The sequence below is a fragment of the Desmodus rotundus genome, chromosome 6, assembly GCF_022682495.2.
Source record: "Desmodus rotundus isolate HL8 chromosome 6, HLdesRot8A.1, whole genome shotgun sequence".
Classification (NCBI taxonomy): Eukaryota; Metazoa; Chordata; class Mammalia; order Chiroptera; family Phyllostomidae; genus Desmodus; species Desmodus rotundus.
The window spans coordinates 44,998,571-45,021,877 of NC_071392.1; the positions used below are offsets into that span (position 1 = coordinate 44,998,571).

The 23,307-nt window shown below is 39.2% G+C and overlaps 1 protein-coding gene across 4 annotated transcripts in view; it reads right to left on the bottom strand.

Moving 5' to 3' along the window:
- Positions 1-1,750: 1,750 nt before the first annotated feature.
- The window catches only part of SLC26A5 (solute carrier family 26 member 5), a 50,390-nt gene continuing 28,833 nt past the window's right edge, over positions 1,751-23,307 (bottom strand). For 2 of the 4 annotated variants that reach the window (XM_053925965.1, XM_053925966.1), the window contains exons 8-21: positions 22,616-22,780; positions 20,731-20,883; positions 18,294-18,376; positions 13,651-13,798; positions 12,444-12,557; positions 11,587-11,664; positions 10,834-10,929; positions 10,510-10,616; positions 9,448-9,517; positions 8,322-8,414; positions 7,717-7,824; positions 6,881-7,081; positions 6,239-6,293; positions 1,751-5,270 (exon numbers count right to left, since the gene is read on the bottom strand). In XM_053925965.1, the coding sequence (XP_053781940.1) occupies positions 5,086-5,270; positions 6,239-6,293; positions 6,881-7,081; positions 7,717-7,824; positions 8,322-8,414; positions 9,448-9,517; positions 10,510-10,616; positions 10,834-10,929; positions 11,587-11,664; positions 12,444-12,557; positions 13,651-13,798; positions 18,294-18,376; positions 20,731-20,883; positions 22,616-22,780 (1,656 nt within the window). In that variant the 3' untranslated portion in view covers positions 1,751-5,085. The remainder of the gene's footprint in view (positions 5,271-6,238; positions 6,294-6,880; positions 7,082-7,716; positions 7,825-8,321; positions 8,415-9,447; positions 9,518-10,509; positions 10,617-10,833; positions 10,930-11,586; positions 11,665-12,443; positions 12,558-13,650; positions 13,799-18,293; positions 18,377-20,730; positions 20,884-22,615; positions 22,781-23,307) is intronic. The other 2 variants (XM_053925967.1, XM_053925968.1) reach the window with 2 other exon arrangements.

The window sequence follows — 23,307 nt, forward strand, 5'->3', positions numbered from 1 at the left end:
ACCAAAGGGTCATTGGTTCGATTCCCAGTCAGGGCACATGCCTGGGTTGCAGATCAGGTCCCCGAGGAGGGAGCATCCACACATTGATGTTTTTCCCCCTCTTTCTCCCTCCCTACCCCTATCTAAAAATAAAATCTTAAGAAAGAATTGTTGATTTTTAATCACCAGTGAAGTAATAAAGCAGAAAGAAAAGTGTATATATATAATAATCTAATTTAGAAAATCAGGAATTGGCTTCATACAGAGAAATACTTATTTTCTTTTTATAAATTAATGGTTTAAATTTTGGTAAAGCTCCTGTTAGACTACTGGTCTACAGTGAGGCATTTCTTAATAAAAGTTGCATTAATATTCTCAACAGATCTCTTTAAAATCATTTCTTGTGCAACACCACCAAATCACCCCCCACCTTTCCACTACAGTCCCCTCCTTTCAAATATAGAGACCCATGCACAATAAAGAGTATTTTTATTGTAGTTCAATATTCATAAGTAAGTAATGCAAAAATAGAGCTGGATACATTAAATTCACAAAAGGTTGACAACATAGAAAATGCTGTAAGTATAATATTGAAATATTTAAAACATGAAAGTTTCAAGCTGAAAAATTAAAGCCCTTTACTCATAAAATCCAACCAATACTCTCTTGGTTTTTCATGTTTGTGAAATTTATCAGAAAATTTTTCTTCTCTAGGCCTGCCCTAGTCTTTCATGAGGTATAAAATAGACCAAACCATATCTAGGTTCTGCTTGTAATAAAATAATGCTCAATTGAATGACTGATGATGTATATTTTTGTAATGTTTTAATGAATGTAAGCAGAACACACTTTACCACTTTTTCATGTAGCCACATACATCATATGCGCCAGTTTGAGACAACTCAAGTTGGATATGTTGACCTCACTCAGGCCGACATGTTATAGGCTGTAAATCTTGATATCTCACTTAGGTACGTGACAAGAAGCTAACTGACCACACATCAGATGTACAATAAATTGAAAAACAGATGTCCCTGCCCAGGCATGTATATGCGGACAGCATAAACACCATGTAGATTAGCATGTTTACACCATATTTAAGAAGATAAAACACATTAGCCAGTGACTCACTCCAGCTAAAATGTGTATATGCATGTTTATACACATCAGGGTGCTAGTAGATAATACAAAGGATTATGAATAGAAAAATAACACTGCAGTGATACTTCAAAAAGTATTTAAAAATGGTATCAGATTTATAAAAATTTAATTTCCACAACAGTCAGGTTCACCTGTTACATAAAGTAAATGCTATATACCAGTACAATGAAAAGGCTCTGAGTCTTTTTCAAAGGCAAGATGGATTTGTGAGATGTTCAAACTTGACTACATTCATGTCAATAAGCAGGCAGCTAGCTTTTGAACATTTTAGTGGGATTTGAGGGGTTTCAAAGCCATTGAATGCATTTAGGTTGGCCGTATGCATTTCGGTTTGGAGAATTAGATCGTACTTTTATCATTTCTCACATCAACCCTTATGAACATTCAAGCCATATTATCAAGAATCTAAACATACTGAATCCTAACACCATTCCTGAAAGGTCTAAAAAGGACCAACAGTTTTCTTGCACTCATTAAAGCATACAGTCTCACACTAAAGTTTTATTTGATCTTAGAATTTAAATTGGTTTACTATCTTTAAAGGGGCAGACATAGTAGATAAAGCCTTCCCCACCACATAGCATTCCCTCCCTCATCCCCACACAAGGCCACACACCCCTACCCCCACCCCTAAAACACAGAGAAACGCACCTACCCACTCCAGGGCAGATTCTCTGGGTTTGATGCCCTCTCCATGCACACAGGAGGGCATGCTCATTTTCTCAATATATCTTTGGAGGCAAGCACCTCCTTTCTGTTAAGTAAGGATATAGGGTCAAACCACATGGAGTGGACATTTTAGATGTTTCCTGAAAACTACAAAGTGAGGTACTCCCAGGATTTGTAGAGGATTCAGATCTTTAACTGTTTCTTTGAGTCCCACTGCAGATGAGATTGGCAATTGGGATCCTACTACCAGCTGCCATATGATTGTATATACAGAGTCAATGTCTGCCATGAATAGGAGTTCCCTGAGCCCTGGTTCACATTGTTGTCAAACATTCCATCCCTCCGCGAGGTAGAGATCAACCGCTGTCATATTATGTAGGGTTTGAGGAAAGACAAAGCATTTGTCTATATGGGACCTTCCTGAAAACAGGGTTGTCCCCTACAGGACTACTATAAAAGAGGGTTAGTCCATGTGAGTGATGTATGTTATGCACATTTTGATAAGAATCTGCATTTGAATCCGGGCTGAAAATCATAAGACAGGAATACACTAGCAGATATTAAAGTCCAGAAAGAAGGTAGAGGCAAAACTTGACTAAGTAAAGAGAGGCCAGGAAGTTTTCCACTATATGAAATAATTCTAAGTAAAACATTCCAAAATATTTACATATAGATAAAATACATTCTGAAGTGCATTTGTAGATTCTCAGAAACATGCTGAAACAAAAACATTCCCTTCAGTAAGACTTCAGTGCTTTTTATGTACATGGTAGAATTCCATTCGAACTAGGCTAAACATTAAAGAAAAGTTAAATACAAATTTGTAAGATACAGACATACTTTTTTTGTACACTACTTTCAACCTATCAGAACTAGGACTTGAGTCTCCACTATGTGTAAAGCATTTGTTGAAGGCTGGTGCTGAGATATACAATGAAAAATTCTGTAACATTGCTTACAATCTTTAATGGCCGAAATGATGCAGGCGCTTTTACAACAGTTTCTGGTGTAAGCTGAGGCCCTACAACCTCGTGCTCTTTCAGAAGGCAGTCTGTGTCAGAATGCAGGTGTAGTGGATCTTGTGTGTGATGACTGCCAAGGAAACAACCGAATGCGTATCTAATTTCCCTGTATATCTAGGTAAAGAATTGATTAGAAAGAAGGGGTCTACTTTGAAGTAAATTAGTAAAGTAATGAGAAACCTCACTGGAGGTAAAACAAACAAACCACAGAGTTTGGTTTTGAGTAGACCTATGCTAAAGTAGTACTTTCCTGGGATGTGACCACTTTTCTCCTGCCAGTGTTTTCTTCATGAAAACTGAAACAAGGAATCAATAAAAAACATTTAAAAAAAGAAAAAGCATATAAAAAAGACAAACTGAATATTAGCAGGAAATCTTAGCAGGGGAGGCCTTAGGCAGGTTAGCCAATTAATACTTGTGCTTTGAATGAGAGTGATCTGTTAGAATTGTAAAATAAGAACTTTTGATGACAAATTGTCTTAATGGTCTCCCCCACTCCTTTGGAACAATTATAAAGAGTACTTGAAAGTAAGCATCTTATTCATAGGCTTAAAACTGAGTTTGATGAAGAGTTAACTAAATAACTCTTATGGACTTCTAAGGAAGATGCTATACTTTGGAGTTAGTTTTCTTAAATACGTGGTCCTTAGGCTACTTCACTATTAGCAACATTTCTAGGGGCTCCTACTGGTCACAGTTGTGACAATTTTAGCACCAAAAAGAATAACTAACAGACTGAAACACATTAAAATATAAAAATTCATGAGTCTATAATTATACCAAAAAAGAAATGGAAAGGAACCTAATTTGTCACCATCTATTTAGAAACCAACTTTTTACTTTGAATTTGATAATTAAATGGAAAAAACAAACCTGCCTTTCCAGTAAGAACTGTATTTAAGGATGACTAAATAGCTCAAGTTGAGGAAGGAAAGCTATAATAATTTACATAGAAACACCAACTAATAAATGCAGAAGAAATAAGAAAATCAGAGGAAAAAAATTCACAAACCTTAATATTTACGGATTTAAGCAAAGATTACCACTAGATGTTAAAACTCCTGGGGGAATGGCTAACTGGGGAACTGGGAATTCATTCCAAGACAAAAGAACACCATGTAGATAACTCACTAACCACAAAGGTGAAAACCCAATTGGGGGATTAGGCTGTTCTGTTAATCCACTGGATTCACCTTAGCATCACTATTGGTAGGGTCATGGTGTGTTTTTTCCTGATGTGATGCAATTTGAAGCCTGTGTCTCATCTATGATATATTCTAGCAAAAAATGTTTTATTCAAATCCACGAGGCCTGTAGATGTAACTTCTAGATCACAAGTAGTTCAGAAAATAAAAGGACAGGCTAAATAACACCTTGAGGAAGCAGGTGACCAATAGGGGATTCTCCAGGACAACGGCCCCAGGCTCTTTAACAAGTCCATGTCATCCCAGAAGGGACTGTGCGAGATTAGGATACACTCAGGGACTTAAAGGGACATGACCAGTTATGGTGTAAGGTCACACAATGGATACTACTTTGGACGAATCAACTACAAATCTGGGGACAAGTGGGGGACATTTGAATATGGTCTGAGGTAAAAATGGTCTAGAATGAGAGAAAAAAATAGGTTACAGAACACTGTAGAGTATAATCTTATTTTGGTTAAAAGATGTAAATATGTATGCATAAAGATCTGAAAGGATACATTAAGGTGTTAGCAATAATCTTCGAGTGGTAGCAATATAATGTTTTTATTTTCTTATTTTTGCTAGTCTAGTTTTTCTGTAATGCACTTACATTGCTTCTGTAAAAACAAATGGTTGTTTGGAAAGAACTTCCAGAAAACTGCGGGTATGCCACTTCCGTTTGATAACTCTAGTTACAGAAAATCTGTAGACCAGCAAGTACAAAAGCAAGGAACACTACCCATCTGGTGACAGCATATCTGAATTGTAGATAAGGTACTTAAAGGGAAAAAGTTCTTAAGTGCTTGGCTGACAAAGACAATACTAAAAAGTAACAGAAATGTCACTGCACAATAAATGCAGGTGAGAGGCCAATTTATCTTGGAAGTAGTCAATTAAACACACACACACACACAAGTAAGATACATCTTGCCAGGCGTCATTCACCCTCCAAATCAAGCCTTGACTACTTGTATTTACCCTTTGGAAAAAAATCGAATTGACTAGTATTTAAAATGTGTAAATGAGTAATTTCAGGAGAAGCTCATACCCATCCCAGGCTGAGTTCCTCACGCCTCAGGAGTGGCATTGGGCTCTGTGTCCTCCTGGGGTGGAGGAGTTAAGGCTTCTTGTTCTGCAAGTGCCTCTCGAAGTTGGCTCCCTAAAACTGCATCGTGAATGCTGTGGAACAGCAGCTCCCATAAGGCAGGATTTTCAAAAAATAGGTTTTGAGTGAGGTCATTCACAACTTGTGCTAAGAAAGAAGAAAAGGAAATTAGTCCACATTTTGGGTATCAATCTTGAACATTAAAAAAAGTAACATTTTCATACAGTTTAAATATTAAAATGATATAATAAAAAGTCTCACTCCAATCCCTGTACCCATGACATCACACCCCCAGTTGCAGGAAGCTACTTTTATTATTTTCTTGTGTAGTCCTCCAGTATGCATTTATGCAAACATAAGTAAATATATAAACAAATATTCTTATGCTTGCCCTTTCCTTACCCAAAAGAAAGTGCACTAGTTATATTATTCTGAATTTTTTAAACATTTAATTTTTTCACTTAATTTTTTTTATGACTACGTGGTATTGGATCTTGTAGGTGTAGCCTAGTTAATTTAACTGGTCCCTTTTGTGTGATAGTTGAGTGTTTCCAGTCCTTTGCTTTTACAGACAGTACTGTGATGACCGCCCAAGTGTGTGTTCCACTTGAATGTGTGCAGCACATTGCCGGACTCTCTGGGTTGAAAGGCAAATGCGTCTGTGACGTGTAAAGTCTCTGTCAGGGCAGTTTCACTCCGCACTCACACCAGCAAGGTCAGAGTGCCCACAGAGCATGCTGTCAAGCAGTTCATTTTCAAGCACTGTTTTAACCAAAACTTAATATAGAAAGCAGCAGACATTGTATGTAAAAACCTAAATGATCTTATGTAACTATGTTTATGGCAGCCATTAAATAATTACTAAAAAATATACCAGCCCAGAGCAATGGTTTGTTAGTTCCTTTTCACCAACTCCAGCTCAGGAGGCCTGCCACTAGTAGCCCAGTGACAGGAGGGCCTGGAAGTGGCTAATTTCAAGGCTAGCTTTAGAGTGACTTTCAGAAGAAAAAAAATTTATTTTCACCAAAACCAAAATTAAGGGGAAATATTTCCTAAAAAAAGAGAAACAAAAATAAAAATATTACTATTTCTCCTCATTCTAGAAGTGTACTTACCACTGCATCCTGCTAAATACACATAAATACCGACATCTCCATATTCTTTTACAATCTGTAATAATGTTGAAATAAAGTTTAGTTTCTCTTGACTGTGCCAGATACAAGTCTCTTTTTACCAATATGTATTCCACTGACATAAGACACTCGAATACATTCACTTGAACTAATTTGCTTCAATAATTATGCATTTTTTAGCTAGTCATTTAAAAATGGTTATTTCTTTTGATTTTTACATGGACAGTCATAATTAGAAACATCAAATTTTATTTATGTATCATAAATATATAATAAAAATGACTTTAAAAAATCTTGTAGAAATATATACTGAATTATTTACAGATGATGTGTTGACTGGAATGTGCTTCAAAATAAGAGCAGGGGAAAATGGGTATGGGGCATGAGTGAAGTAAGATTAATCATAAATTGATAATTGTTGAAGCTGAGTAATAAGTACATGGGGGTGTTCATTATACTATACTTTTTACTTTTGAATTTTTTCAAATTTTCCATAATCAAAGGTTGAAAAAAAACAAAAAAAAAATTTTTAGAGTTGGAAAGGGACCCTAGTTCAACTCTGATTTTACTGATGGCAAAACAGGATACAGAGATTTTAAGTGACTTGTTCACGATGATGCTTACCCCTGCCAGAGTTTTTACACCAACGGAATCAATAAAATTGACTTGTGTGAAATCCAGAATGACGGTGTGGATGTTATCCCCTGGGGGCATGAACCTCTGCAGTTCTTCAGGGAAGGTGCTCTTGATGACTATTGGGGGGTACTTGATTTCATCATCTTCTCCTTCAGGCTTCGTACCATCTTCTGCATCTACTTCTGCGTCCTATGCCAAAAATCAAATCACACCGGAATTCTATGAACAAATCACATTTCGGTTCTGAGAGTTATACGAAAAAATCAGTCCATAGAGTCTTAAGCTACTGATTATATCACATCTTTTCTAAAATATTTGCCATATCCCAGCCTTGTAATGTGACCAAAAAAGATGTGTATATAATATTAGATTTTAGCTCAGTTTCTTTTCCCCCTTTGGTCCAGTGAAATCCACTCTCCTTAGTTATCACATATATTTCCCCATAGCTTCTAAAATAATTCCATTAACTTCAGCATGATAGACCATAAGTTACATAAGCCTGAACAGTAAAAATCACCCTTTGAGTTCTTTTACTATAAGCTGAATGAATCTATGACGAGGTACTAATGATAAAATTTATTAAGGTACTGTGTGATTTTTATTTTTTAGAACAATGTTTCCCTGGGCCCACATCACTACTTATTTCAGAAGCATTCTCATTACTGAGCTTATCATGCATCTTTAATACTTAAAGGATATTTAGATTGTTTCTAAACTTTACTATCTTAGGGACTTCCTATTGTGTTATAACTTCAATCTTGAATGAAGGTGGGGGACACTGTGGATCGGGAGAGAAGGAAAAGTACAATGAAGAGAACACTCACCGCTTTGACGACGGTGGCATTAGCCATGTTTGCGTTCCCGACCTCCTTAGCGTACTTCTTCATGGCCTTTCTTCTTGCTCCCATGATAAGTGCTGGGTTCACTCCAGTCTTTACAGAAAAGCAATCAAGCAAAACCACTTCTTGGCTTCCAGGAACTCACACAAATGCAATTACTCTTTAAATATCCCCTATTTGATGGTTTTCCATCCTAAGTTATCACCCCAAACCTTTCTCTACTTTGTCCTCAGGTCCCATGAGCTGAGTGACTCTCTCTTTGAAAGACCATTAGTAGTACCCTTTCTTATTCCGTCTTGATTCCAGACAACCTGAAGCTAAAGTATTAAAGAGAACTTAAAGTAGCATTTTTCAAACTTAGATTTCTCAGATTCATATATTTAAGAGACTCTGCGGGTTGACTGTGAGGTTTTCCTATATATTGGGCAGTGTGATGCTGAGTTCTAATAATGACCAAAGGAACCCATAGGATCTCAAGAGAAGGAATTCAAAATTATTTTTTCACTTCTTTTTCTTAAAAATGTTTTTAAAAGGTTACACATACATGTATGTAGAGAGAAATAGTATAAAATTAATATCTCATGACTCACCTTTCTTTTTAATGCACTGCTATACAAGTCGCTATTTGCATAGTAAATTGGGGCATTTATTTGGAATATTTTTATTCCAGGAATTTCTTTCACCTGAGAAACAAAATGTTAGTGAATTTAACACATGGAAATATTTCAGAATTAAAACTGGAGTTGCCTCCCGCTTCCAACTTGAAAATTCATGCAGAGGTTGCTAAGAGCCCTCTTAATATTGTTTGGATATAATAATATCACTCTACTCATGCTCTGGAGGAAGGAGTAGGGAGAATCCTTTAAAAATGCACATCTTCCCATTTAAGAGTTTCCCTGTGTTTTACTTTTACCATAACACACAAAGAAAAGGGACTGAAAAATATTTAGACTGTGGGAAGGAGTCAAATAAAGTGAGCACAGGTTTGAATTGGTTCATTCATGGAATGCAGGCAGGAGTTGAAATGAACCCAAATGAAATAGAGTGAATATTTTATCAAGAAGCCCAGAACTGTAGAACGCAGTTTGGAAACAAGTAATTTAGCATATAGTTCTTTGGAAGGAGGAGAAGACAGTAACCCTAACACCAGTCTCATTTCCTAATACCTTATAGTGAATCTGAGAATTCCTTACCAAGCAGGAAACAAAACAAACAGACAAAACTAGTTTTAAAAGATTTTATAAAAGTCTTTGAGATTCCACATAAGACAAGAACATTAAAAAATCAAGGAAATTTTAAGCCCTAATTTTAGTCATTAAAAATGAAGTGGGAGAATTTCATAGCTCAAAAACCTATATTTTACATGGTTAGTATTAATATTTTACCATCAGTTTAAATTCATCAGAAAAAAACCATGCACATACCAACCATCCTCTCAGTTTCAGAATTTTATAAATATATACTTTAATTCAAACAACAAATACTTAGCCTCATTTTAAAAAGAGGAAAAATAAATATTAGGAGGTTGAGTAATTAATGTATGGTATAGTATAAACTACAAAACTGAATCCAGGAGGTAAGTTTTTCAGGTTTTTCACTTTGACCACTACACCTCCCTTCTTTTCACCCCCACTTTTTGTCCTAGGTAAAAATAAAATTAGTTAGCCAATCACATCACATGCTTACAGCCATTTAAAATGATAGAAAAGGTCTTACCTCCTCATATGCGTCTATATCAATATACACATCTGTGTCAGGAAGCTGTCCAAGGACTTTGTAGCTTGGGCTGAAGATAGAGAGTGAGTGTGTTAAAACATACCATTGTGTTGAGACTCAGTATGTGATTGAAACATGAAGTTTTGCACATTTCATGTATGGATTTGCTAGTAAAATCAGGCATATTTGATCCCTATACGGTGCCTTTGCAGAAGGGCTCCACATATGTCACGTTCCCAGTGCTATTCGAAGCCTCACACTTCCCACACACCTCACACTACACACACCCTTCACCTCAACCCAACATACACGATTCCCCCATACAGCAAACACATCTCACATCACATTAACCACACATGCACTACATATGACACACACCCTCCACATACACATAATACACAATGCAATTGCATGCTCATACCATACAACTACACACATACACACTATACACACCATACCACACCAATGACCTGGTCAGGACAAAATACTTGGCATTTAAAGATGAGGGCAAAAATGAATTGTGCAGAGTTCAAGTCATGCCACATGTAACTCAAGTTCTCATTCCACTCAGTAGGTAGAACTGTCTTCTTACTCTAATTTTAAAGTAGAAGAAGAGGTTTTCTTTTTGTTTCTAAGAGTCTCTGATGTGGGTGGGGAGAAAACAAAAATCTCCAGTTACCAAAGAAGTTTTCTTAAGTTTTGTTTGAGAAATTGAGGCCCAGTGAGATTCAGTGAGTTGTTCAAGGTCAGAGAGCTTTGAGAGCCAGAATATGTCTTAAGGTCTTTGATCCAACATTCATGGTCTTGTACTATGTCCTGGTGCTTCTTAGCATGTAGATGCAAGTGCTTCTTTGTGAGTTAGAACATACAATACAAATATTGGATGGTTTTTTGGGTGGATTCCCTCAATAAGCATTCAGAGAACACACTATGTGCCTGATCCTGGACTCCAGGAGCACGCCTCCCCAGTCAAGATACTCACAGTCTGTTGACAAATATATTTAAAGTCAACATTGCCATCTCAGGTAGGACACTCACACCCATCCCAATCTGTGCACTCACCTCTGTGTCCTATAAATCACAGTCATCAGTGCGATGATCACGGCAGTAATCAAACCATAGTCCAATCCCAGGAACAAGGAGGAAACAAAAGTGGTAAGCCAGATGGTCTGAACAAAAGACAGAAAGCTTTATGTAGAATCCTACTAAAAACTTCCTAGAGTTACACAGACTCATGCACATGTACACACACAGTACCTAACTTTGCCTAACTGGATACTGCATATAACAACTTACTGCACTAACTTATCCCTCTCACACTTTTATCAGCACTAATCCATGTGTTGGCTATGACATATTCACCTAACAGTGACCTTTGTTACTTACCAGCTCTATTTTGCTGGTTCTCCAGAAAAAGGGGAGATCTGAGAATTGCATAAACATTCCTTTCAGGTTGACGATCACAATGGCAGACAGCACGGCCTGAAATACAGCACATCCATGCTTGCCTCTCCTCTTGTGTCCAAGAACTCCCTTTGCTGGCTCCTCACTGTCCTCCTGCTGCCCTCCCACATCCTCTCCCCACTCACTTCCTATGCGGCAGTGACGGTACATTTGGAGCCATGAACACCTGGATTTTCAGGACTTGATTAGCTAAAATGGGCCTTGGAAAACCAGGCTTATATTCTACCAGCAAACCTGCATGGTAGTCAAGAGGTTCAGAATTAAACTTGGTATTCAAGGAATTATTTCACCCATGGTCTTTCTACATTATGATTTTCTCCATATTGTTTTTAATCTCTACTAGATTAAATATATCAGTAAAAAATGTCTTATGGGTGTAGGCCATCTCAGATTTTAAATGGAAGTATAAGGTCAGAGAAGATCAAAGAGAGAAGGGATGTTGGAGATTAGCCAGCCAACAGTTTGTCTGTGGCCTGGAGATTATAGATGGCTTTCCCAAGGTCCCAGGACCCTGTAGATTATGGAGCAGGATTCTGGTCTTAGCCTTGGCCCTTTTTCAAACCACCCTGCTAGGGTTACAGTAAAAACCCACGAAACAGCCCCTCAAAATATAAACAAATGATACAGCAAAATCTGTACACATGGAAAATCTCACACCAAGTCCAAGCTACACACCTGGGGTAATGATTCAAAGAGGAATCCAGTGGCTAATATGACCATCAGAATCATTAACGAGGCCAAACAACCTGCAAGCTGAGTGAGAAAAGACATGGAAGGAGCTTTTAGGAGATGAGTTAAGAGGCTGGCACAGGTTGGTCTGAGTGTTTTGATAATCAATGTGGGACGATCAAGAAAATATGGATTCAAACAAGTCATCCAAACCATTACATAAACCTGCAAGTTCTTCCCACTTCTCCAAAGTTTTATTCCTCTTATAGCTTTTAAACAGAAGCTGCAATGCTTAAACACCCTGACTGAAATGTTCTTGCCAGGAACGGAGAAACGGAGATGTCTGGTGCTGATCTGAGATCCACAAGGGCCAGACGACTACAGACAAGACTCTTTTGTCCAATGTGGTGGCCACTAGCAATATGTAGTATTTACATTAAAAAAATGAAAATTAAATGAACTTAAAATTCAGGTCTTGGCTGCACTGGCCACATTTTAAGTGTTTGAGAGCCTCATGTGGCTTGTGGCTGCCATATTGGATGGTGCAAATACTGAATATTTCCATCAATGCAGAGTGTTCCATTGGGACAGAAAGTTCTCAGACTTTCATGACAACATCCTAGGTATCAACTTGGAAGTTTACTTGTTGCAAGTATAATTTTTTTATTTAACTGGACAGTAGACCTCTTTCCTGTAGATTTAGCTCCTTATGATTTGCTTTAATCAATCATACCTTCCTTTGATTCACTATGCAGCTCACTGGAGCATGGATCTGCATGCAGAGTAGCTTAGGGTTCAGACTAGAACGAAGGCATTAAAATGTAATTACCACCCAAATCCTGAGAGGCCAGTGGTATACACACCTGTGTCTTCCCTCCGGTTCCCTCCTGAACAAGGCTCCGAGACAAGGAGCATGAAATTGAGAAAGTCTGGAACAGTGAGCCGATGGAATTGCACAGTCCCAGTGCAATGAGCTCCTTTTCCATGTGGAAACAAAGCACAAAAGAGACCAGTTATTCCTTACAAAGAAAGGTGTGATGGCCCACATAATACACATTTTCAGCAGTGTAGGCTGTTTCTTCATTCTCTTTTCAGATATAAGAATTTATTTAGCATGAGCTCAAAATAGGAATTATTACATAATTTAAAGTGCGGGGAAACACTTTGAGTTTTTAATGTTGGAGATAAATGCTGAGCTCAGCCCCCTCTTTCCCAAACACTCTCTGCACAAATAATGCTTTAAAAAAAAAGAACTACAACAAAAGGGACAAAATATTTTTGTTGTTTAAATGGAAGGTACATAGGATTGTGGTGTATAGTACTGACATCTTTTGAAGGCCTGGCTCTTGCTTAGCTAGGAGTCCATGCCAGTGTCCTCCCGGGACAGTGAGTGATCCCCATTCTCAGGGCCACTTCTGCTCGTCCTGGTTGGATCACTGTGTGTCATATGAATGCGGAGTATCTAGTCTCTTCTTAGAAACACACAGCATGTTAAAACAGACATTGTCATGCCCAAATGATAGCTGGTGGTATCCAGATTAAATAGCTCACCTGTAGTTATGTTATAAAAGATGGTGACAAAGAATCTACTGTGGAGTTTGAGTTATGAATCACATACTCCAAACTTAATGACCAAAGAGAAGGCTTCCTGTGGAGTAAAGGTGGTTCTGGGAAAATATTTTATTCTCAATCTGTGAGCTTTAAGAAGTGATAACATCTACTGAATGACAACCATAATTGAAACATACAATTAAAAAATAAAAAACAAAAATAATAGTGATAACATCAATAGGAGTATGGTAAACTGCAAACCTCAGACTGGAGGTTTCACTGTCTAGCTGACCTCTGCCTGAGAGGTGAGGTCGGACTCTGTACCTCATTGTTCTGATGATCAAATACACACCAATTATAAAAAATTGTAATGTTGAATAAATTCATGCTTCAAAAACACCCATCATCAAACTTACAAATTTTTCTACCAAGACAGATAAATCAAGTTCATCTGCCTTTCATGTAGAGCATGATGATTCTATCGCTATGAAACAGCTCCAGGAAATTAATGGCTTTTACCTGATTGCCATCAACCTGGTAGCCATGTTTATTTGCTAGGGTCTTGGCCATTGAGATGGTCACTGAAAACCCGACAATGGCTATGGCGATGGCATCCACATACACGAGGTGAAAGAGGCTGGTGTCTGGATTGGCTGGAGGTAGTAGCCTGAAAGATCAAGTGGAATTTATCACAAGTGCTTTGGCCATTGGGGAAAAAACATGCAGCTAAAGGGGAACATGTTAGAGGGGAATTATTTGCAAAGGAGATGATCAATGCTTGGATATGTTTGCTCTAGTTTGGCAAAAGGGAGGGCCCTCCTGGACACACAGAGGTTCTTTCCAGGCCCCAACCCCGGGGACCAGGTGAATGGGTTATCAGCAGAGATCAGATGCTGGTTTATTTAGAAAAAGAGTAACCTTATACCTCATGGCACCTATACGGTAGGTGTAAGTAAGACACATAACAGGAAGAAGAGAGGGTCAGCGAAGTGCTCTGATGCCACAAGACATTTGAACCAAAGTCTGAGGGTAGGGAGGGTGTCAGACAAGGGTTATCTCAGAGGAGAAGTACTGTCTGAGCAACAGCAGGCACTCACTGCCCTCCCTTGTTATTTCACGTAAGGACTCTGCTGCTTCCAGGATCCCAGGTGAGTTTCTAACATAGGAAAGGAGCAGCAGCAAATTATATACTCCTTGGGTCTCACCTGGGAATCCTGGGAGTATGAAGGGGCCAAATGTGTGACTCCTGAAGCCCCACAACAGGCAACCTGACTTTTGTGGTCAATTCTTATGGGTTGGAAACTTTGTCCTAAAGGAAAAGAATAGGGATTCCCTAGAATGGTCTGGGGGAGAGAGCAATAGAGGTTTTCAAAGCCACCTGCTCCAATTCAAGGCATTGGGCTAAATAATAACAATTACAACAATCAATTGATGCACAATGTTATTATTCTTACAATAACAATCGTTTATCGGCTGTTTCCTCTGTGCCAAGTTCTGTGCTTTTTTATCTCCAGTAGCCCTGTGAGGTAGGCACCATCGTGATGGCCATTTTACAGATGGGAAAAATGAGGCATAGTAAGGTAAAGCAACTTGCCCAAGGTCAAATGCTCATCAACTGAATAAACAAAAACCATGAAGAACCTGCCTCCCTGTGCCTATTTCTCTTACTATGTCATATCACAGTGACAAAAGGGGATGTCTTAAGTTTTGGGGTAAGGGGAAGGGAGAGGGAGAGAGAAAAGAAACCTAACATATATACAGCCTGGATTACGTGCTACATGCTTGACTAATGTCATCTCATTTGTCCTCAAATACAATCCTATTAGATAGGTATCATTGTTATCCCAGTTTACAGGTGAAAAAAATGATTACAGGTGTCAAGTAATTTGTCCAAGATGGGGCACAGAATCAAACCCAGGGGGGATCTGACTATGAAACTTACGTATTCCCCTTGCACTTTGCTACATAAGTGAACCAAGAGGGAAGGCCTGGAAGTAGCTTTGGGTCTGAGGAATAAGAATTTGAGAAAAGGATTTTTATTTTGGAATGAGTTAAGGAAAGTAAACCAAGAAACAGGATATATTGCCACAACTGGGATCTTTACTAGTCAACTGTCACTTTCTGGACACTTGTATATATACTTATGTGTGTGTAGCTAATGAGTGTGGTAGTTTGCTCTCAAACATGACCAACAATTCCTCCCATCCTTGTATGTGCTGCTTTCCCATGTAGAGGTGGATCTGTTTGCCCTCTGGCTGGAACTTGTGATTTGCTTTGACTGAGATAATGTGGAGAAAGTGAAGTTGTGTCAGTGCTGTAAGATGCTTGGTGGCTTCTGCTTTTCTGTCCTGCCCTGAGCCACCATGGAAAGAGTTTGACTACCCTGCTAGAGAGAGCATGTGGAAAGATGCCAGCCAGCCCTCAGCAGTTCCAGCCTACCGGCTGAGGGTTCAGACATGGAGCAAAGCCCTATTGGATCCTCCAGTCACACCTTCAGAAACCTACAGCTGCATGAGACCAGCAAAAGAACCACCCAGCTGAGCTCTACCTAGACTGACGAATTGTGAGCAAATAAATTGTTACTGGAAGCCACTGCTTTGGAGCTATTTGTTATTTGGCAATACGACTCACAGATAACTGAAACAGTATGGTTATGTAGGGTGGGGCAAAAGTAGGTTTAGGTTTACAGTTGTGAGCAGGCAAAACAGTTTATTCTTGTATTATTTATTAATTACTATATTTTTTCCCATGTGAACAACTGTAAACCTACTTTTGCCCACTCTGTATATAGATAGGTTGGAAGACAGTATTTGTTTCCTGCTTGGTTTTGGGCAAAATTCCAGAAAGATAAGCTTTCTGAGTAGCCAAGTTTCAGAAATATAAAATATTATTTAAAAAAAAACCCAACTTAGCTCTTCTAGAAGGAAAAGCATGTTTGGATACAATGCAATAGGGAAAGAATTAGATAGAAATTATGGCGGCATGTGGATTTTTAAAAGAAGTCTACGTGTAAACATTCACATTTATTCAAATTACTTGTGGTTGGTTGTTCAGTAAGGTTATCTCCTGGATCCAGTCACAGGCCAATGTTTATCACATGACTGATTATGTCAGTGACTCAGGTGTGAGGTAATGGAAAGTGCACACACCTGAGTATCGGAAGACTGAGTTCTGGGTCCAGCCTGGGACTTACTGCAAGTCACTAGACCTCATTCATGTCTCTCAAATGTCGCCTTCTCTGATACTCTACCAAGAACAGCAAACCCAGCCTCTCCTATCCCTTACCTGGCTTCCCTTTTCTTCATGGCTCTCCTTACTATTTGCTTGTCTCTCTCCCCTAGCAGAATAGACTCCATAAGAACAAAGGCTTTTTTGCTTATATGTTTGCTTTTGCTTTTAACTGCTGTGTCCCTGGCACATTAATAGGCACTCAACAAACACAAGCAGAATAAATGAGAATAAATAAACTTTCTTCTCAGTAAAATGGAGATAATGTATATATTTGTCAGTAGTGTTATGGTGAGCAGCAATGGAGATAATTATAAGTCCAAATAGAAAAGCAAGCATTACTATACCGTGTTATACCTTTAAGTTGAATCGTAAGCAACATGTTCATGATAGCAATTTATTGCTTTGAAGTGCATGCTTCCTCCATCAACACTTGCTCTGGGGGGTGAACTTTTCCTTAAGGAGCAACTCCTGCTCCCTGTGCTTCCTACAAGAATCTCAGATGGGAGAAGAGGCAAGGTCTGATGGAATATGCCAGGTTCTGTCAGTCTACATACAACATCTGGGCAAATGTTTGACTTGGTTGTTTTGGAAAGAGAAGAGGGTGGTGAGAGACATAGTATAAGGGATAGACAGAGACACAGAGAGATACGAGGCAGGCAGAGTGTGTGAGAGGAACAGGGTGAGACCAGGAGAGGGTCACAGTCACTCTTGTCCTTCAAATAAAGAGAATAGTAAAAAATGTAAAGAGTTAGGGAAAAGAAAAAAAATGAAGCAAAGAAGCAAGATATGATTTGAAACTAGAAAAGCTGCTGAAATAATGAGCCACAGAACTTTCGATTACTGTGTCTTGAACACTACAGCGTGAGCCAGGTGCTGCACTCACTGCTGTGCGCACATTAGTCCTGAAGCTCTCTCCATGGCCCTCGAGATAGGTATTAATTACTGTGCTTTCCTGGCAGGAGAGGAAGCTGAGGCTTTGAAAGGATAGGTGACTTGAGCAAGGTCACACAGTGAGAAAGTGGCAGGCTAGATTTAGGTCTTTTTGCTCTTAATTCCTAGTTACCCAAAGAGAGATTTTAAATACCAACACGTATAAACAATAAGAAACAAAACAAACAGAACACCGCATGCTACTGCTGGTGGGACTGCATGACGGTACAACCACTATGGGAAACAGTGTCTGGAGGTGACTCACAAAGTTAAAGATGGGACCATCACACGATCCAGCAATCTCACTCCTGCGTGTACATCCAAAAGAACTGAAAGCAGGGTCTCGAAAAGATATTTGCACAATCATGTTCATGGTAACACTATCCACAACAGGTAAGAGGTGCAGGCCACACAACTCTCCACTGATGATGAATGGATGAACAGGCATTGGTACATATATACCATTTACTTTTATTCAGTTTTAAAAAGGAAGAAAATCCTGTTATATGCTAATCCATGGATGAACTCTGAGGACATTAAGCTAAGCTAAATAAGCCAGTCATGAAAAAGGCAAACGCTATATGATTCCACTTATATGAGGTACCTTATAGTAGTCAAATTCACAGAGACAACAAGTAGAATGGTGGTTGCCAGACACTGGGCAGGGCGATGGAGAGTTACTGTGTAATGGGCCTGGAGATTCAGACGTACAGGATGAAAAGGCCCCAGAGGTCTGTTTCTCAATACTATGAACATACATAACACTACTGAGCTGTACACTTAAAAATGATTAAATGGTAAATTTTATGTTTTTTATCAGAATAAAAGAAAAAAACCCATGCACACACTAAAAAACAAACAACAAAAACCACCACACCGTCAGCTATGTGATACGTAGAAAAAAAAGAGGTTTTTTCATTGCAAGAATACTAAAGCAGGAGTTGGAAACCATAATAGATCTGTTATTCGAGTCATGCCGTTACATAAAACTGTTTTCCTACCCCAGAGGAAGTGTCCCAACGACGTCCACATTGTACGACTCGTGCAAGCTGAACCCAGCTGAGATGCCAGTTCCCATCACCACCTGAAACAGATGTAAGCCCAAGTGTCCTTTATAGATGAAAATTCAAATGTCACGAAAATGAGCTTCAAGCAATTTGTCGGCCAAGCCAAATCTACTCTTGCTTTAACTTCAAGTTTTGGAAAGAAGAATTATATTTAGCTTCTGGCAATTTTAAGTTCTCTTAATGACTCTCCCCACAAAATTAAAATGGACTCCACAGTTTCCTTGTGGCCTGGAATTCGTTTCTCTCTGTTTTGGTCTGTTCCATGCTGAGGTGTTTGGCTACTTGCCTGCAAACAGAAGAGGCCATAAAACCTTTCAGGAGTTGGCTTTGATGTGGGCCAGGTGAAATGTGTCTCTGATAACACGGCAGGAATAAAGGCCACTGAAGTGTGTATTGTGGGGGTGCTTCAATGAGAGGGGATCCTTATAAAATCTGTGTCTGGGTCTGCCATCCTCCTGCCAACCCTGCTCACAGGACAGCAGCGCCATGTGTGGTTAGAGCACCCTGTAGCAGCCTCCCTCCTTTCAGTCAGGGTCAGAGTGAAAGTGCCCATCCCCCAGGCATGGCACCGGACATAAGGCTTCCTGGATTGTCAGGACATACATTTAGTTAGAGTGTGAAGTATGATCCTTAGTGAGCCACAAGGAGAGAAAAATAACAGAAGGAAGGATAGCAATTTTCTTCCTGCTGAAGAACTATAGCTGCAGAACCCTGAGTGGGTTGTGGAGGAGAGAAGGAATTTGGGCTGTGCAGGGAAGGGAGCCTGTCCCTTGTGCAGGGTGGCTGAGGCAGGGAGCCCCGCTCCAGGTGAGCTTATCAGACACTGCAGCCTGGAGACCAAGTGCTTGGGTGCTTCCAGCCCCTTTTTCGTTGGTGGTAATTATGTTTGTCATCCTTAATTGCATTTGTTGTGCATCTCAAATGGGGGCGTATTCAGTGGAGCCCAGAATATTCAAATCCACAGGATAAATATGGATTAAGTTTCTGGAGCATCAACTTGATGTAGTGGCAAATAATTTACACCCTGCTTTCCTATCAACACAAATACATTATGAAATAGAATGCAAAACTCCAAACTGTTTTTTTTTTAAATTTCTTTTGTCTCCCTTGCTCTGAGGAGAACTTACATAAGAAATGCAAAAACACTGGTTTACTGTAATTACAATGATAAAATTCTGGAGAACCATTGCCCTGGGAAACATGAAGGCACAATGAAAATGGACAGAGCCAGGAACCAAGCCAGGAAGGGCAACCTTTGTCATTTACTTCACACCTAGGGCTTGCCTGTCTCCTTTGCTGAGAACCTCCTGTTCTCCTCCCACAGGAAGCAGGAGCTCTGTGCCCAGCCCCAGTGAGAGACCAGGTTTTGCAACTGCCCTGTTGGGATGTAGGCAGACCGAAGCTCAGAGAAGGATCTAAGGGTCTGGCTTCCCCAAGAGTTATAATATTGGCCCCTACGTTTCATGGCTCAAACTTCTGGCTAAATTTGGGTCAGACACCTATGCTTTTTATTTTTTATCCTTATGGTTCCCAAATTATGCACCAAGGTGCCCCAGGGTGCCAAGGGGAACTCACCAGGACATTGCAGGATAGAACTTTCAAGGAAAACAGTGACATCTGTTAGACCCTTGGTTTGAAGTAGTTCACAGTTTCCACATCAGTTCCTACTACGTTCCTGTTGATCACACTATAACTTTGAAAAGCTGGGCACCAGTGGCTGCTGCTGTAAAAAGCAGGTACCACACAGTCAAAGTCAACAGGAACTGAGGGGAGCGGTGCCCATCGGATTCCAAGGTTTGAGGAGTTGTGATGTGCCCATCAGCTGCACACAGCCCATTAACAAATTGTGGTTATTTAACAGTGGAATAAGTATATATTTTATTTCAATTTATGTGCATTGTTTTAATAAACAGTTCCTAAGTTGTTAGACAAATATTTATTAAGTTGTTTGAACCTAACTACTCACTGAATGAAACTGTTAGATATTTCTTTTGGCCTAGGAGTGCCAGGAACCAAGAAAGTTTGGGAACTTTTGTCTTTTGCTCTTTTCAAAATTGAAACAGCTTAATTTTTTCCAGGTTGTTAAAGTTATATGTGTTCATTATAAAATAACTAGACAATAAAAATACTAAGAAAAATATTCTCTAATCTCATTACTCACAGACAATTCATAGTAAAATATTTATGAATAGTCTTTACCTGTATTTTAAGAATCATCCATTCTATGATTTTTCTTTCTTGTCATTGTATTTGCAAATGCTCCCCTTGCAAATCTAACCTTCTCTTGGCAGAACTGAGGAAAAAGGTCTAACTCCCTGTCCCTCCCGTCCACTTCTACATCTCTCACAGAAATAGCTGAAAGTTGACTTACCGCAAAGAACTCTAAAGGAATGGGTGCCGGCAATTTCTCTTTAAATCTCTCATTAAACTCCTTGCCACCCAACAGCAAACCAAAAACCATCAGCCCGACGCCTAGGGAACACACGTTGAGGTTTTTAACATTCTGCAACACAGCAACTGTACTCTGTAACACAGTGAACACTGGGAGTTTACATCAAGCAGTAGCCTCTGAGTAGACAGAGACGCTCTCCTGCACTAATTCACACCAGCCACCCCACTACTGGACAGTGCTAGTCAAAGTTCTCAGGCTGAAATCTCCTCTTTGTAGCTTCCACCAGTTAGGAGCCATTCTTACCTATTCATACAACTTTAAAGTTGTAATCCTTATCCAGCAATCTCATAGTGTTCTTTGATATGCTAATGCGTCAATGTAGTATTATCAAATTCAGAAAGTGAGCATTAGGAAAGAGTAGGGGCTGATGTCAGCAAAACAATGCAAAGGTAAATACTAAGAAAAGGCTTTAAGAGCTGAGAGAGGGTGAAATCATTCTTAGTAGATGAAAGAAGAATCAGGTGAGCTTTGAAGGCAAGAGGGTGTTGAAGTTTGAAAAGATGCCCAGGAGAGTTAAAGCCATTTAATTATTCCTAGGGTTGCAATCTCAGCACCCCAAATACAGTCAATACTCATCCGGGAAAGTAGGTCACCCCTGAGCCCAGGCCACACAACTTGGTTACTCAGCATACTCTCAGTGGACTCAGGTGCTCGTCTGATCTAGTTCCTGTGTGACAAGGCATTCAGAGAAATCTCAGAGAAAGAGGCATGTTACCTGCTATTATGGGACATGAAGAAGTTAGTTATTTAGGGAACGTTCCCACACTTTGATTCCATTTAAATCCATCAAGGACTCAATTTAAATGGACTCAAAGTGACTTGCCTAGACCCCTAATCTAAAGGTTTCCCTATTCAAGTTTCATAGTAGCCAGTGCCTTTTCTTCACAGCATCGAACATAATATGTAATTAATTAAATATTTATGCAACTAATGATTTGTTATCTGTTTTCCCATTGACTTGTAAGTTTGAAGAGGGCAAGGGCTACATTGGCTCACTCACCGCTGTGCCTGGCACAGTGTCTGGCACATACTTACAAAAGCTATAGGTCTTCCTGCCCAAGAATAGCTTAAGCAGCATCTCAGAAGTTTTATATGTAGTACTTTAACTGTCATTTGGTTCTAATTATTTCAAAGTTTCCCTTATCCATGGGTTACTTAGAAGTAGCTATTTTGGTTTCTAAATGTATGGGCGTTTTACAGCTATATTTAGTTATTGACTGCTAATTATACTACTCTCAGTGAAAAAAATACTACATTTTTAGAATTTGTGATCAGTTTCACATATAAGTTATTACCACTGTTCCCTGTGTGCTTACAAAGAATTTACATTTTCTCTGAGTTGGGTACAAGGGTCTGTATATATTTTATTCGATTAAACTAGTTAATTATGTTAGTCAAATCTGTTATAGACTTTTTTTTGCCTGCATGAGTAAGCAGTTTTTCAGAGATGGCTTCTCCCATAATGCCTTTAAGTTACTTGTTAGTTCCCCAAAAGAACATAATTCTGTCTCAAGAAAAAAGCTGTCTTTTTAGCTAGTTAGGGTGAAGGTGTAGCCACCAAATAAAGACCTAACAAAAATTTCCTTGTGAGGTAGGCAGTATCACACATTAATAGAATAATAATAAAAATAAAGGATTAATTCCTTTTGTAGTCCTCTTTTCAGAAAAGCTTTAGAATAACTGAATCTTTTTCATTTTATTACAGTTCTTAGAAAGAAGAAAAGCGGGCCTTGAAGGTAAAAGAGACACAGAAGAGGAGGGCAACAAAGAAGGAAAAACTAGTACCAGTAAGGTGCTTACTTACATACACCACTGAAAAGATCCCACTGTACCGCTTTGTTTTGACTCCGAATAGGTATTTTAACATGGAGGTGAAGACGTGCACAGCTGCCGCCGTGGTAAAGCCGCGCACCAGGGGCTCTGTGAGATATATGGCCACAAATCCAAACCTGCAGACACCTAGGCAAAACTATTTTTTTTAAATGACAAAGAAACAAATAAATCCCATGACAGATCAGGAAGTTAAAACCAACAGAAAACATACCAAAGTTCTTCCCGGAACACTTTCTAACACTACAAACTTGCACCTGCAGCAGTTCAGTGGTTAACAAATCAACCACTGTTTGTACAAAACCACTGGAAGGTTTGGAACGGTTCGGAGTCCCAAAGAGCACTGGACACACTCATTCTTCCTCTGTCCCTCAGAACTAGGGGACATGTTTTGTCAACATTTCCTGTTCCTTCTAAGCAGATAAGAGAAGCCCTATGCCCATCACTAACCAATCCTGCTTCAAGCTTTTCTTGCTTTTGGAATCTCTAAAGTACCCATCCAAGGCTTCCTAGCTCCTAACGAATACCCATCCAGTAAGGCATATAGTTGGGCTGGTGTTCCTGAGTGCCATGAACCCTGAGCTCTGGGTTCTGGCAGGCTGACTCTACCCACCAGCCAAGAGTGCTCAATAGATATTTCTGAAATGAACACACGAGAGCCCATTT